Below are 14,809 nucleotides of genomic sequence, written 5' to 3' on the forward strand. Positions count from 1 at the left end.
GAGGGAATGGTCTTTGCGGAAGGCGGAGAGGGGAATATATCCCTGGTGGTGGGGTCTGTTTGGAGGTGGCGGAGATGTCGGGGGATGATTTGGTTTATGCGAAGGTTGGTAGGGTGGAAGGTGAGCACCAGGGGCGTTCTGTCTTTGTTACGGTTGGAGGGGTGGGGTTTGAGGGCGGAGGTGCGGGATGTGGACGAGATGTGTTAGAGGGCATCTTTAACCACGTGAGAAGGGAAATTGCGGTGTCTAAAGAAGGAGGCCATCTGATGTGTTCTGTGGTGGAACTGGTCCTCCTGGGAGCAGATATGGCGGAGGCGGAGGAATTGGGAATACGGGATGGCATTTTTGCAGGGGGTAGTATGGGAAGAGGTGTAATCCAGGTACTGTGGGAGTCGGTGGGTTTGTAAAAAATGTCAGTATCAAGTCGGTCGTCATTAATGGAGATGGAGAGGTGTCAGAGATGGTCCAGGTAAATTTAAGGTCAGGGTGGAATGTGTTGGTGAAGTTGATGAATTGCTCAACCTCCTCGCGGGAGCACGAGGTGGCGCCAATGCAGTCGTCAATGTAGCAGAGGAAGAGGTGGGGAGTGGTGCCGGTGTAATTACGGAAGATGGACTGTTCTACGTAGCCAACAAAGAGACAGGAATATGGGTCAAAGGTAGATACGTGGACTTAGGCCACAGATCAGCCATGATCTAATTGAATAGTGGAAGAGGCTCAAGGATTTGAACAGCTTACTCCTGTTCCTACAATGTCCCTTTTGTAAAACCATGTGGAGTTTGGCCAATCATACTGTAGTTTTCTAAGTGCTCTCAACGTACATCAAGATTTTGTGTTAAGCATGGAGATCACTTTGTCAGACGTAGACAAAACAGTCAAATCCATGAACATGATAGTAGCACCCACCTCTTGTGATAGCATCTGTGGCAGCCAACACTAAGATACACATCACCCTGGAAAGCTTTCACCAGCAATGGAACCTCATTCTCCACTGCCCACACTCTGAGACAAAGAAGTATTCGGCTTCCTTGAATCAGTGCAATTAGCTAACGAGACTCAAAGCTTAAAGCCATGGAGGACAGGAGTGGAAGATATGTCTAACTGTATAAGTTGTACTGTACCACCTTGCCATGGTCTGTGATCTGGTTATCAGGCTGCAATCATTTCAAGTACAGAGAAGGCTTCTATTATTCAGGTAACCGATAGTCCATTCCGTTAAAAAGAAGTGGAACACTTCAGAGATAGACTTTGAAAAGCAGTTCTCTGCTTATCCCCGCAGGCATTCACAGGCTAATCTATCTATCATGATGGTGGGTTATCTGGGGAGCTAAAATTCCCTCTATTACTCACAGTAACATTCCTCATCCATGATAACATCTAAACCTGCTGCTGATCAGACCAAAATATTCAACTGTGGAAACAAGAAAGCTCCCTTCGAGCAGGAACAGTGTTACATAACTCATTACAAGCATGGCACTTATGAAATGGATGAATTTCAGCATTAGATTATTTCACCCTGCCACTGACATGGACATGCAGTTATTTACAAAGCAGCTAGAGGCTATAAACAGGAAGATCACCTCAGGCCTGGACTCAGTGTCTGTGTGCGAGCCAACATAATGTTACATAGAATCTGTAGTTAAAAACAGGCCATTTGGCCCAATCCGACAATGCTGGTGTTAATGCTCCACATGAGACCCCTCCTGACCTTGCTCCCATCCAACGTCTTCTTTTTTTCTTGCTCCCCCATGTACTTATCCAGCTTTCTTTTAAATGTATCATTTTCCTCTTATTTGAAAAGTGAAGAATGCAGTCTAGAGGCAGTAACATTAAGCCACACTGTGAAATACAAGAATACACCAGTTGCAGCGGGTCCTCTCGCACATTTGCTGCTGAGAGGTTTGCTATGAGCCAGCAGCAGCAAACCTGGGAAAAAAATTGGCCTAATTCCTGATGAAAGGCTTATGCCTGAAACGTCGACTCTCCTGCTCCTCAGATGCTACCTGACTGGCTGTGCTTTTCCAACACCACACTCTTCGACTGTGATCGCAGCAATCAGGGTAAGTAAGAAAGAAATCCTCAGGAAGGCCTTTTACCAGGTGTCTCAGGGTCTGCTGAAGCTATGTTCCTGTCTGGGTTCGGGAGGTCTGAAAAACAGGGGTTGTCCAGGCATAGGACGACCTTATGCAGAAATCCTTTTGCCAGAGATGCCAGGACCGAAGGACTGTGAGTCAGGAGTTGGGTCTGGTTACAAGTGGTCAAGGAGGGGAAAAAGATAAGGGAGGGCAAATTGGGAGGCTGTACGGTGGGCTGAAAGAGGGGGAGGCTGCAAAGGGAATGGGACAGAGAGGAGGTGGAAGGGGACCAGCAGAGAGGAAGAGACTGTGGGTGGTTAGGGAAAAGTGGAGGTGACAAGGGGATGAGAGAGAGGGAGAGCCTATAACAAGGAGGGGGAGAAACAGGGACTGCAAAGGAGAGAGATTGGTTTGCATGAGCCAGAACAAATGTGAAATTACTGAGATAATTAAATCCTTGCAAATGAAAGAGGAATCTCTAGTTTAAGGCTGCATATTTTCAGGGGTTATTATTTAGATAAAAATGGTAGTGGATGTTTCAAATTAAATGAATGCTGTCCCAATTTTTAAATTTAATTTGAGATTGAGATCTGAGATGTACTTAAAAAAGGATAGTAACTTCCTTGGGTTACAATCTTCTAGCTTTGTGTACATACGTTAGAAACACATTAACTGTGATTGCATCAGTCCCTGGAAGGTATAATTAAGGTAATGCCTATTTGTTTGTAGAAATGTCTTGGTTATTTTGAAAATAAAAAATTGCTGACTCATGCTTGTTGACCTGTGCCAACTTAAATATTGCTGCATCTAGGAAGTTCATGTTTTCCTTGTATGTTTTGGCTTTAAGTTAAATTGAGTATTTGAATAATTCTTCTAATTCTGCTTCTGTGGAAGTCTACTGTATGTGTCAACACAAATATAGAAGGCATCACTACCAGGTGGCTACTGTAGTGATAGTGGGCGGCACGGTGGCACAGTGGTTAGCACTGCTGCCTCACAGCGCCAGAGACCCGGGTTCAATTCCCGACTCAGGCGACTGACTGTGTGGAGTTTGCACATTCTCCCCATGTCTGCGTGGGTTTCCTCCGGGTGCTCCGGTTTCCTCCCACAGTCCAAAGATGTGCAGGTCAGGTGAATTGGCCATGCTAAATTGCCCGTAGTGTTAGGTAAAAGGGGTAAATGTAGGGGAATGGGTGGGTTGCGCTTCGGCGGGTCAGTGTGGACTTGTTGGGCCGAAGGCCCTGTTTCCACACTGTAAGTAATCTAATCTAATGATGTCAGCCAGCTAGACCTCATAGAATATGAGTTCCCTGATTGGACCATATTACAGCCCTAATCAGAGAGCCCATGCTGACAGATAAAAAGAGGAGTGTCAGAGATACTGACACCGTAAGCTGACTCTGAAGGGGCAGTAACTACAGTCATTTGTAAATAAAGGGAGACTCGGAGATAAGATACCAGCCCTTGTGGAGATATTTCAGAAATGATGAGAAAGGAGCCACTGAAAATCAAAAAGTAGTCTTTGAAAAAAATCTGAGGAAGAGCCCCCAATTTTTGTGTTCTAAAATCTATTCATGTTTAGGAATATCATTAAGAAGTGGACTACCAGAGAGACAGGAAGAGGGAAGGATGCACAACGGGTGAGAGTATCAGAAGTTGAGATGGCTGGAAAGAGAGCGATAGAAACTGGGAATGGAAGGAATGTAAGAATCACAGAACGGGACAGCTAACATGTCAGCCTTGACCATGTGTTTTTTATTGGTCTTTATCATGCAGTTCTTAACTGTTCTTTGTATATAAACATTGGATTTTCCAAACAGATTATTGCACAATGCGTGTTTTCAGTCTGACAAGCAAACCTGCAAGAACCTGCCAGGGACAATAATATGTATAAACATCTCTAAACAAGCTATTCCATCTTAATCAAGGTTCAGTTTCTGATAAACTGTAACAAAGGTAAGCGCACAGAGATGGAAATGTATTGCTGGAAAAGCGCAGCAGGTCAGGCAGCATCTAGGGAACAGGAGAATCGACGTTTCGGGCATTAGCCCTTCTTCAGAAGGGCTAATGCCCGAAACGTCGATTCTCCTGTTCCCTAGATGCTGCCTGACCTGCTGCGCTTTTCCAGCAACACATTTCCATCTCTGATCTCCAGCATCTGCAGACCTCACTTTCTCCTCAAAGGTAAGCGCACAGTCTACTCATATTGAAGCCTCGCAGTTTGAAGCTTAAGACAAGTAGGGAGACGAGGTAAAGGAAAATAAATATAAGTAAAAGCTACTTTTGTTATCTCTTATATATGTTTCTCTCCTGAAGGCGGCACCTGGTTTGGGACACATCCTTGCAAGTACCAGGCACATGCCTTCCAATAGTTCACACCTCAATGCCCTTTATGTGGAGGTTCAGACACTGAGTGTGGTTGGGTCATTCAAATACTGCTGGAAGTGAAGGAAGGTGTTACAAGTCCACTCCTATCCTCTCCCCATGTCAATACTCATTCTTACAATTGTGGTTGTGGTTATTGGATGTCAATCATCTCAGCTCCAGGACAGCTCTGCAGGAATGCCTCAGGGTAATGTCTTTGGCCCAACCACCTTCAGCTGCTTCATCAATTACCTTCCCTCCACCATAATGTCAGAAGTGGAGATGTTCGCTGAGAATTGCACAATGTTTAGCACCATTACGACTCTTCAGATATCAAAGCAGTCCATATTCAAATACAGCAAGATCTGGGTAGTATCCAAGTTTGGGCTGACAAATGGAAAGTAACATCTGTGCCACACAATGACAATATCCAATAAGAGACAATCTAACCACAGACCCTTGACATTCAATAACATTATCATTACAGAATCCCCTACCATCAACATCCTGAGGGTTACCATTGACCAGAAAATAAACTGGCTCACCACATAAACATAACGGCTACAAGTGCAAGTCAGAGGCTAAGAATATCCCAGTGAGTAATACACCTCATGACTCCTCAGAGGTTGTCCAACATCTACAGGGCACAAGTCATGAGTGAAATGGAATACACCCTACTTGCTGGATGGATACAGCTCCAACAACACTCAAGATGCTTGACACCATCCAGGTCAAAGCAGCCTGCTTGATTGGTACCACATCCACTCCTCCTATCACTGACACTCACTGTGTACTAATTACAAGATGCACTGCAGAAATTCACCAAAAATCCTCAGACAGCACCTTCCAAACACTTCCACCAAGAAGGCCAAGGACAGCAGGTGCATGTGAACTTCATCACCGGCAAGTTCCCCTCCAAGCCAGTCACCAACCTGACTTGGAAAAATGTTGCCTTTTACTTCATGGTCACTGAATCAAAATCCTGGAACTCCCTCCCTAAGGGCATTGTGGGTCAACCTACAACAGGTGGACTGCAGCGGTTCACAAAGGCATCTCACCTCCACCTTCTCAAGGGTAACTTGCAATGGACAATATATGCTGGCCCAGCCAATGAGGCCTACATCCCACAAGTGAATAAGAAAACTCCCCCTCCTATTCATCTGAATTTGATGATCCTTTCATTTTCAATATTTCACACTTTCTTGGGCTATTTGGCCCAGTGTTTATACTGACTGGACTCCACTGGGGAAAGGTTATATGGAAGAAGTGTCTTTAATGATTTTATCAAGAGGTCATATTCTTGATTGCAAACAGCTCCAATCCCTCCACAAGACTATTTAATGCCTGCCAATCAAACATGGTTGAATTATACAGTTGAGAAATCTTCGTTAATATTTACCATGGAATACAAAACGCAATCAGAGGGCTCTTGTGGTGCAGTGATAGTGTCACTACCTCTGAGCCAGGAGCCCCAAGGTCATGTCTCACTTGCTCCAGAGGTGTGTAATGACATCCCTAGGATGGATTGATCGGAAAATATCTACAAACCATAATGATGCGTGACTGAGAAACAAACAAATTGATCTTGTGTCTTTCTCATTTAATTAAAATAAATTAAAATAAATTGTAAGCTGGGAATGCAGGATAAGTAGTTAAGAACAGTTCATAGAGTCATAGTCATGGACGGTCCAACTCGTCCATGTTGACTAGATAACCCAACCTAATCTAGTCCCACCTGCCAGCACCCGGCCCATATCCCTCCAAACCCTTCCTATTCATATACTCATCCAAATGCCTCTTAAATGTTGCAATTGTATCAGCCTCCACCGCATCCTCTGGCAGCTCATTCCATAAACGTACCACCCTCTGCGTGAAAAAGTTGCCCCTTAGGTCTCTTTTATATCTTTCCCCTCTCACCCTAAACCTATGCCCTCTAGTTCTGGACTCCCCCACCCCAGGGAAGAGACTTTGAATATTTATCCTATCCATGCCCTTCATGATTTTTTAAACCTCTGTAAGGTCACCCCTCAGCTTCCAACGCTCCAGGGAAAACAGCCCCAGCCTATTCAGCCTCTCCCAAAAGAGACAGAGATGGCAGGATCAGAGCAGAGGGACTCAGATTTGATTTCATTGGGATAGACCCTATTTTTAGCCATCTTGCCAAGTATTGAAGGTGCCAGAGATTGTGTTAAACTGTGACACCCTTCTTCCCATCACATACGTGTTTCAAAAGCCATGTCAAAAGTGCCCATCTTATTCCTTCAAGGAACGCAGTTCGCTGCAGCCCAATACCAAGGGCAGAAAGACTAGTGATTATTTTCTTTCTTTGACCAGCTAGATTTTAAATTCTTGAAGAACCTCAGCTTGGTGTTTATTAGTCTCTGAGCTGTATCATAGCTTCCCTGACGAGAAATGCACACACTCTCATGGCTAACCCAATCACGAACAGTTGATGCACAGATTGGCAAAACCACTGTTCATATATCGCTTTAATGAACTAGGCTCCACAGGCATCTCAGGGATGGTGGATTATAGCATGTGAGGTAAGGATTAAATGTTTACAGGCTTCTTCAGTCAGAAATGCCGATTGGCACCTTTCACAGCCACATTCTGACATCCTCAACCCACCCCTTGTGTAGTGACTAAGAAAATGACAAAATCACTCACCCAGAATGGAATTCTGTGACCTCTTGTAATGGGTGCTCTTCAATTATCTCATAAGACAATGATGTTTTGTGCAATCGGGTTGGCAAAGGCTGTGGCTGGTTTCCTATGGGACTGTACGTGCCATCACGTATCACAGACACCTTCCCATTTTTTTTTCTCGGCAGTGTGCCATGAATGGAAATACCCTGGAGTGAGCCAGAAAGCTGACCAGTGAGATGGCCTTTGATATTGAGCATGTCCATCGATGACTGGAGCGAGCTCTTACGGCTGGTTTGGATCTTACGAGGTAAACTTGCATAGTTTCCTGCAGCCATCATCTTCAGCTCTGCATTTAGAAAGACAAGCAGACACCATTAACAAATCAGGCAGCAGTTAATCATTACACAAAAGAAGCTATTAAGACTTCATGCCAATTAGAGTCCATTAGCGACAGCTAACAGAAATGATTAACAGCTCACTCTACAAATGGTCCTTGAGTAACTCCAAAAGATCTGACAATTTCTGAAAGGCTTGGCAAGGGGTTCAGAAGGACAGGTATGGCACTGATGGTTTGATTCCATCCTGCCAGTCCAGGTCATTGGAGCTTTACGCTCCTGCTGTATCCAATCAATGCAAGTATTTTTTAAAAAATGTCCTCTACACTTTGCTCCTCTTCCAGGGGCAGAGTTTCGATCTTTTGACACTTTTTCAAATAGCCATCACTGACCTGAGCATCTCAAGAGCTAGAATTGATGGTAGTATTGTCAGGTTGATAGACTGTCCTGATGTCTCCAGCAATTCAAGGTGAATTTCCCAGTCACTATGGAGGCAATTCAGGTTAAAAAGTGTGTGTTTGTGGGTTTTCTCTAAATTACTGCATTGGTTTATAAATATATGTATTTATATAACTATATATGTGTGGTTCAAATGGTATCACCTAGAAGCATTGAAGTGTTATAGTCCAGAAGGAGGCCATTTGGCCCATTGTGCCTACACTTGTTCTTCAACAAATATTATGACTTGGTGCCATTCTACTGTCTTTTCTCCAGATCCTTGAACATTGTTCTGATTTAAATAACCTTCCAATGCCCTCTTGAATGCTTCAATTCCTCCACCACACTTCCAGACAGTGCATGCCAGCCCCATTTACTCTGAGTGAAAAAGATTTTTCTCACACTACATTTGCTTGTTTTGCAAATTACTTTAAATCTGTGCCCTCTTGTTCTTGATTCCTTTCTGAGTGGAAAGTTTCTCCCAATCTACTCGATCCAGCTCCCTCTTAATATTGAAAACTTCTATCATATCTTCTCATAATCTTCTTATCTCCAAGAAGAACAGTCTGAACTGAGAATCATCAAATTACAGAATCCCTACAGTGTGGAAGCAGGCCATTCGGCCTATCGAGTCCACATCGACCCTCCGAAAAGCATCCTACCTGTACATACCCCATCCCTGTAACCCTGCATTTCCCTGCATATTCTTCCTACCAAAATGCATCACCTCACACTATTCCGCATTGATCTTCTTCTGCTACATATCCATTCTCTCCTTCACTCACACTTCCAAGACACAAGGCACTTCAGGGCTTCTCAAACATAACATCAACCCCAGCCAACCGAAACCAGGTTGCCAGCCAAACAGCCCATTTGCTTTCATATTGGTTTGGAAAAGTGATGGGCCAGACGCTGGGTGACCAATAGTGGAACAGCCTGGAATATGTTGGGTGACCAATGGTGGGAGAGCCTGGGATATGTTGGGTGACCAGTGGTGGGAGAGCCTGGGATATGTTGGGTGACCAATGGTGGGAGAGCCTGGGATATGTTGGGTGACCAGTGGTGGAGAATATAGTTGGGGGAATAGAACAATGACCCCTCCATTCAGGGGGTTCTCACTGCGACAGACAAGGTGTGCACAGGATGGTGCTGCAAGTTCCAAGGCAATTAATACATTGACGAATGTGGGTGGCCATACCCACACTGTCACTGAGTTTCTAACTGGAACCCATTTCCTTATAACACTTTCAGTGTTACCCACAACAGCAGCTGTTCAAGAAGACGGCCCACCATTTCTTCTCAAGGGGCAATTAACGATAGACAAGAAGGCCGGACTTTCCAGCAACACCCACATCCCATGGATTAAGAAATAAAAGATAACAGTACAGCAGTCACTGTTCTCAGCTGACTGTCTTCCTCCATCATCATTTAATCTTCACCCACCAGCAACAAATATTTATGCAAGAGCTTTGAGAATATGAACACTGTGTTAATATTCCTAGTAACTGTGCTAAATGATTCTTTTTCAGGTTTTCTACCATTGGGCTAATCAACTGTGAAAGCAGCACAGTTAAACCTGGCACAACAAATCTCCCAGGTTTCAGCATTTACTGTGGGTGTAAGAACTCCATGACTTTAGTTTCATTCTTTCGATGGTTGGGAAGCTACTGGAGTCCTGAGCAGATTGTTGTTGAAAATGAATCACTTGCCTTAGTGATCTGGAGTGAGATGCACTGCTAACTTTCCTTCTGCCACACAGGTGGATGTAGAGACAGAAGTAGACTATTTAACCCTTGAGTATATTTGCCTTCAGTTAGAACATTTACTTCTTAATTCCATTTATCTGCCTGACAAAAAATTTATTATCCATTTCAGTTTTTAAGTGTTCATTTGACCCCCAGCCCAACAGTTCTTCTGGAGGAGAGATCATTCAGCGCAGAGTCCAATAGTGCTGGCAACTCAAGCGCAGGCCAGAGTGAAACTTTATTGGATTGCAAGGTTTGGTAGTCCCTCAGACAGTGGGCGGACACACCCAAAGTAATCATAAAGTCAAACAGAGCCTTTGGTCCAACTTGGTGTCGGTGGTGGGCAAGTTGTTGGAGGGAATCCTGAGGGACAGAATGTAGATGTATTTGGAAGGCAAGGACTGATTAGGGATCGTCAACGTGGCTTTGTGCGTGGGAAATCATGTCTCACAAACTTGATTGAGTTTTTTGAAGAAGTAACAAAGAAGATTGATGAGGGCAGAGCGGTAGACGTGATCTATATGGACTTCAATAAGGCATTCGACAAGGTTCCCCATGGGAGACTGGTTAGCAAGGTTAGATGTCACAGAATACAGGGAGAACTAGCCATTTGGATACAGACTTTTTTGTCATTTATATAAATGATTTGGATGTGAGCATAAGAGATATAGTTAGTAGGTTTGCTGGTGACATCAAAATTGGAGGTGTAGTGGACAGCGAAGAAGGTTACCTCAAATTACAACGGGATCTTGATCAGATGGGCTAATGGGCTGAGGAGTGGTAGATGGAGTTTAATTCAGATAAATGAGAGGTGCTGCATTTTGGGAAAGCAAATCTGAGCAGGACTTATACACTTAATGGTAAGGTCCTAGGGAGTGTTGCTGAACAAAGAGACCTTGAGAGTGCAGGTTCATAACTCCTTGTTAGATAGGACAGTGAAGAAGGCGTTTAGTATGCTTCCCTTTATTGGTCAGAGTATTGTGTACAGGAGTTGGGAGGTCATGTTGCGGCTGTACAGGACATTGGTTAGGCTACTGTTAAAACATTGCATGCAATTCTAATCTCCTTCCTATCGGAAAGATGTTGTGAAAATTAAAAGGGTTCAGTAAAGATCGACAAGGATGTTGCCAGGGTTGGAGGATTTGAGCTACAGGGAGAGGTTGAATAGGCTGGGGCTGTTTTCCATGAAGTGTCGGATGCTGAGGGGTGACCTTATAGAGGTCTATAAAATTATGAGGGGCATGGATAGGATAAATAGACAAAGTCTTTTCCCTGGAGTCCAGAACTAGAGGGCATAGGTTTAGGGTGAGAGGGGAAAAGATATAAAAGAGACCTAAGGGGCAACTTCTTCATACAGAGGGTGGTACGTGTATGGAATGAGCTTCCAGAGGAAGTGGTGGAGGCTGGTACAATTGCAACATTTAAAAGACATCTGGATGGGTATATGAATAAGAAGGGTTTGGGCCAGATGCTGGTAGGTGGGACTAGATTGCCAAAGGGTCTGTTTCCATGCTGTACATCTGTATAACTGCAGTCCATGCCGACCACGTTCCCAAACTAAACTAGCCCCACTTGCCTGCATTTGGCCCATATCCCTCCAAGGAGAAGAAAGTGAGGACTGAAGAAGGGTTATGTCTGAAACATTGACTCTCTTGCTCCTCAGATGCTGCCTGATCTGCTGTGCTTTTGCCAGCGTCACACTTTATCAACTTCCCCCCATCCCATATCCCTCCAAATCTTTCCTATTTATGAACTTATCCAAATGTCTTTCAAACATTGTAACTGTACCAGCATTCACCATTTTCTCTAGCAGTTCATTCCACACACGAACCACTCTCTGTGTAAAAAAAGTTGCCTCTCGTGTACTTTTTAAAATTTCCTCCTCTCACCTTAAAATATATGCCCCCTAGTTTTGAACTTGCCCACACTGGGGAAAAGACTCTTACTATTCACCTTACTTTTGCCTCTCATGATTTTATAAACCTCAATAAGGTTACCCCTCAACCTCCCATGCTCCAGTGCAAAAGGTCCCAGCCTGTCTTTGTAGCTCTAATCCTCCATTCCTGGCAACATTCTGTAAATCTTTTCTGGACCCTCTCTAATTTAATAATATCTGTCCTCGAGCAGAGCGACCAGTACTCCAAAAGAAGCCTCACCAATGTCCTGTACAACCTCAACATGAACTGCCAGAGAAAATGGTGAATGCTGGTACAGTTACAATGTTTAAAATACATTTGGATAAGTTCATAAATAGGAATGCCTGCTTAACCACTCTGTCTACATGTGACACAAATTTCCAAGAAGCATGTACCTGAACCCCTAAGTCTCTCTGTTACTTTAGCAAATTTGAACTCATTGCTTTGTTGACTGTGTAAACAGCCTTGCGTGTATTGGTTAGAATGTTGCTACATTGCAACTTCCCCAGAGTTGACACCATTACATCCTGCTTCATTCCAGAGGCTGTACTTCAAGGATTTGTGATTCTGATTCTCAGATAATGGAAAGGTTGTGACGGCAGGGAGCAGGTCGTACATACACTGACCTTAACCATCAAGAAAGCAGCTTCTATCCTTCTGATAAATTAAAAATCAAAACAGAATCATTTTGGGTCTACTTCACATCAAGAACTAAACTGCATTTCTGGAATCTGTCTTTTGGATACATTAACTAACCACCTGCGTCTTTCCAAGCTTTAAAACAATTAACCACAGATCATGAGCTTATATTTAGAGAAACAGCTTACAACATTCAGTCACACCACATTTGCATCTCGCTTGCCACTGTGATCAACATGAGGAAGAGATTCACACTTTGATTTTTTTTTCTGGCTGCTATTTAAAGTTCTAGAACAAGTTTTTATCATTACAGATGAGAAATAGACCAAAGCTTCTCCGCAGCTATAAAGTGAATCGCAGATAAGCTTCATCGAAAGTGGGAGACAAATTGCCACCATTTTATAAGCTCAAGACAAACTTCAGACTCTAGAGCACTTCAACCCACACAAAGAACTGTTACAAAAAGGCAATTCATTCTGCACTGAACAATGTTGAGTGGAACAATGTTTTCTATAGTGTCACACAGCAACCTACACTGCTGCTGGCTTAACCGGAGAAAAACCTCTCCCAAAGTCTCAGCCTTCCACCAAATGCTTTTATTTCTCAAATCAACCACTTCCAGAAGGGTTTCTGCAGGTTACACTGTGTATTCAACAATGTTTTAAATATCACCCAGTCTCCTGGCAACAATCCATCAGACATCAGGTCTGCTTACCCAGCCCCTGAAAGAAAACACGAAGTGAAAAGCTTAAAGAGAATTAATCTTCATCAATGGAGTAGCACAGACAACTCTGTCGACTTCAGTCCAGGGATCCCCTCAACTATGTGTCTGAGAGGTTCCCAGCACTACTATCCAGGGCAGTGTCGCACTGACATTAAAAGTGAGACACCGGGCACACAAGAGCGTTTCATAAAAGGGTTAAGCAGTTTGCACTGACAGAAAATCAAATCCTGGCTCTTTGAACATTAGACAATCATTTAGCCAGCCACATTCACAAGGCCATGGATGCAGGACATTAACATGAACTATGACCTTCACCAGGATAAAGGATGTGGGTGACAATTATCACCAGAGGGTGCCTCACATTAAGTCACTGACAATCACTTTTATCTTTTACTGAATGTTAATGTGGGAACAAAAATACAGGACCAGATTTTATAATGCTTCAATGCTCTTATAAATTAAGTGATTAAATAATGGTCACATCAAGGTATGTGCTGAAATAGAGCAATTATGGAGCACTATACCAAAAGCAGCAGTCAAAATGAAAATATTTGTGCTTTAAAGTAGCAACCTTTAAGCTACCATCTCTCAACAGCTCACAGCGCCTGCACAACGTGCTTTAAATTAACTATACAATTAACTATCTAAAAAGAAAACAGATGGGTTCTTCAGTGGCAAAGACATTGTGGGACATAAAGTTAACAGGAGCTTTCAACAACAGCTAACTTGAGAGCCAATACTGACTTACCTCCAATAAATGATGACAGCTTTTTTTCTCAATGGAATTCCGCACACTGATTCCAGTGTTTTTCACACAACTAAAGCTGTGTCTGCACAGAAAGATGAGCCTGGGGCTCTCTGCCAGATTACACATCAAAGCACAGAAGAATTACTTATGGAGTTCTGTTTCCTTTTTTTCTAAAGCTCCCTCGCGATCCGTCCATCTCTCTCCTTCCCTCCCTCTCCACAATCACAGATCCAAAGTTGCTGCTGCTGCCGGTGCGGAGAACAAACTTCCAAGAGGCAGGGCTCTGACGTCTGAATTACTGTTGAATTCCCAGCCACACCCCAGTGTGGGCACTGAGGAACCCAGTCAGAGCTGAGCGTCTGACCAGCAATCACTATAAACCCATTAGCTTGTCAGTGAACTTGCTTAAACCAGGCCGCACTATTCCACGAGCAATTAGGGCCCTGCCTGGTTTGATAAAAGCAATAAAGATTGGCCTCATGGAAGCCACAGGAAGGCTTCAGAAGTGCCATCCCCCTCACCTTCCTCTATCCACACCCTTTTTTAAAGGCACCATAAATGAAATGAAGATATAAAATCTAATTAACTGAAAAAGACCTGTGGGGAAAGCAGGAGGGAGTGAATGGCACAGACTGTATTGCTTTACAGAGCTATGGCATGCATTTAACAGACTGAATGTCCTCCTGTGCCCTTTCGGAAGGATGTTGTGGAACCTGAAAGGGTTCAGAAAAGAATTGCAAGGATGTTGCCAGGGTTGGAGGATCTGAGCTATAGGGAGAGGTTGAACAGGCTGGGGCTGTTTTCCCTGGAGCATCAGAAGCTGAGGGGTGACCGTATAGAGGTTTATAAAATCATGAGGGGCATGGATAGGGTAAATAGACAAAGTCTTTTCCCTGGGGTGGGGGAGTCCAGAACTAGTGGGCATAGGTTTAGGGTGAGAGGGGAAAGAATATAAAAGAGAACTAAGGGGCCACTTTTTCACGCAGAAGTTGGTGCATGTATGGAATGGACTGCCAGGGGAAATGGTGGACGCTAGTACAATTGCAATATTTAAAATACATCTGGCTGGGTATATGAATAGGAAGGGTTTGGAAGGATATGGGCCAGGTGCTGGCAGGTGGGACTAGATTGGGTTGGGATATCTGGTCAGCATGGACGAGTTGGACTGAAGGGTCTGTT

At 43.8% G+C, this 14,809-nt stretch overlaps 1 protein-coding gene across 1 annotated transcript in view; it reads right to left on the reverse strand.

The window, feature by feature from the left end:
- bcar3 (BCAR3 adaptor protein, NSP family member) overlaps positions 1 to 13,717 on the reverse strand; it is a 116,902-nt gene extending 103,185 nt beyond the window's left edge. Inside the window, exons 1-2 of the mRNA XM_043698829.1 lie at positions 13,631 to 13,717; positions 7,107 to 7,431 (exon numbers count right to left, since the gene is read on the reverse strand). Of these exons, the coding sequence (XP_043554764.1) occupies positions 7,107 to 7,423 (317 nt within the window). The 5' untranslated portion in view covers positions 7,424 to 7,431; positions 13,631 to 13,717. The remainder of the gene's footprint in view (positions 1 to 7,106; positions 7,432 to 13,630) is intronic.
- Positions 13,718 to 14,809: the final 1,092 nt, after the last annotated feature.

The sequence above is a fragment of the Chiloscyllium plagiosum genome, chromosome 11 (genome assembly GCF_004010195.1).
Source record: "Chiloscyllium plagiosum isolate BGI_BamShark_2017 chromosome 11, ASM401019v2, whole genome shotgun sequence".
NCBI classification, from domain to species: domain Eukaryota; kingdom Metazoa; phylum Chordata; class Chondrichthyes; order Orectolobiformes; family Hemiscylliidae; genus Chiloscyllium; species Chiloscyllium plagiosum.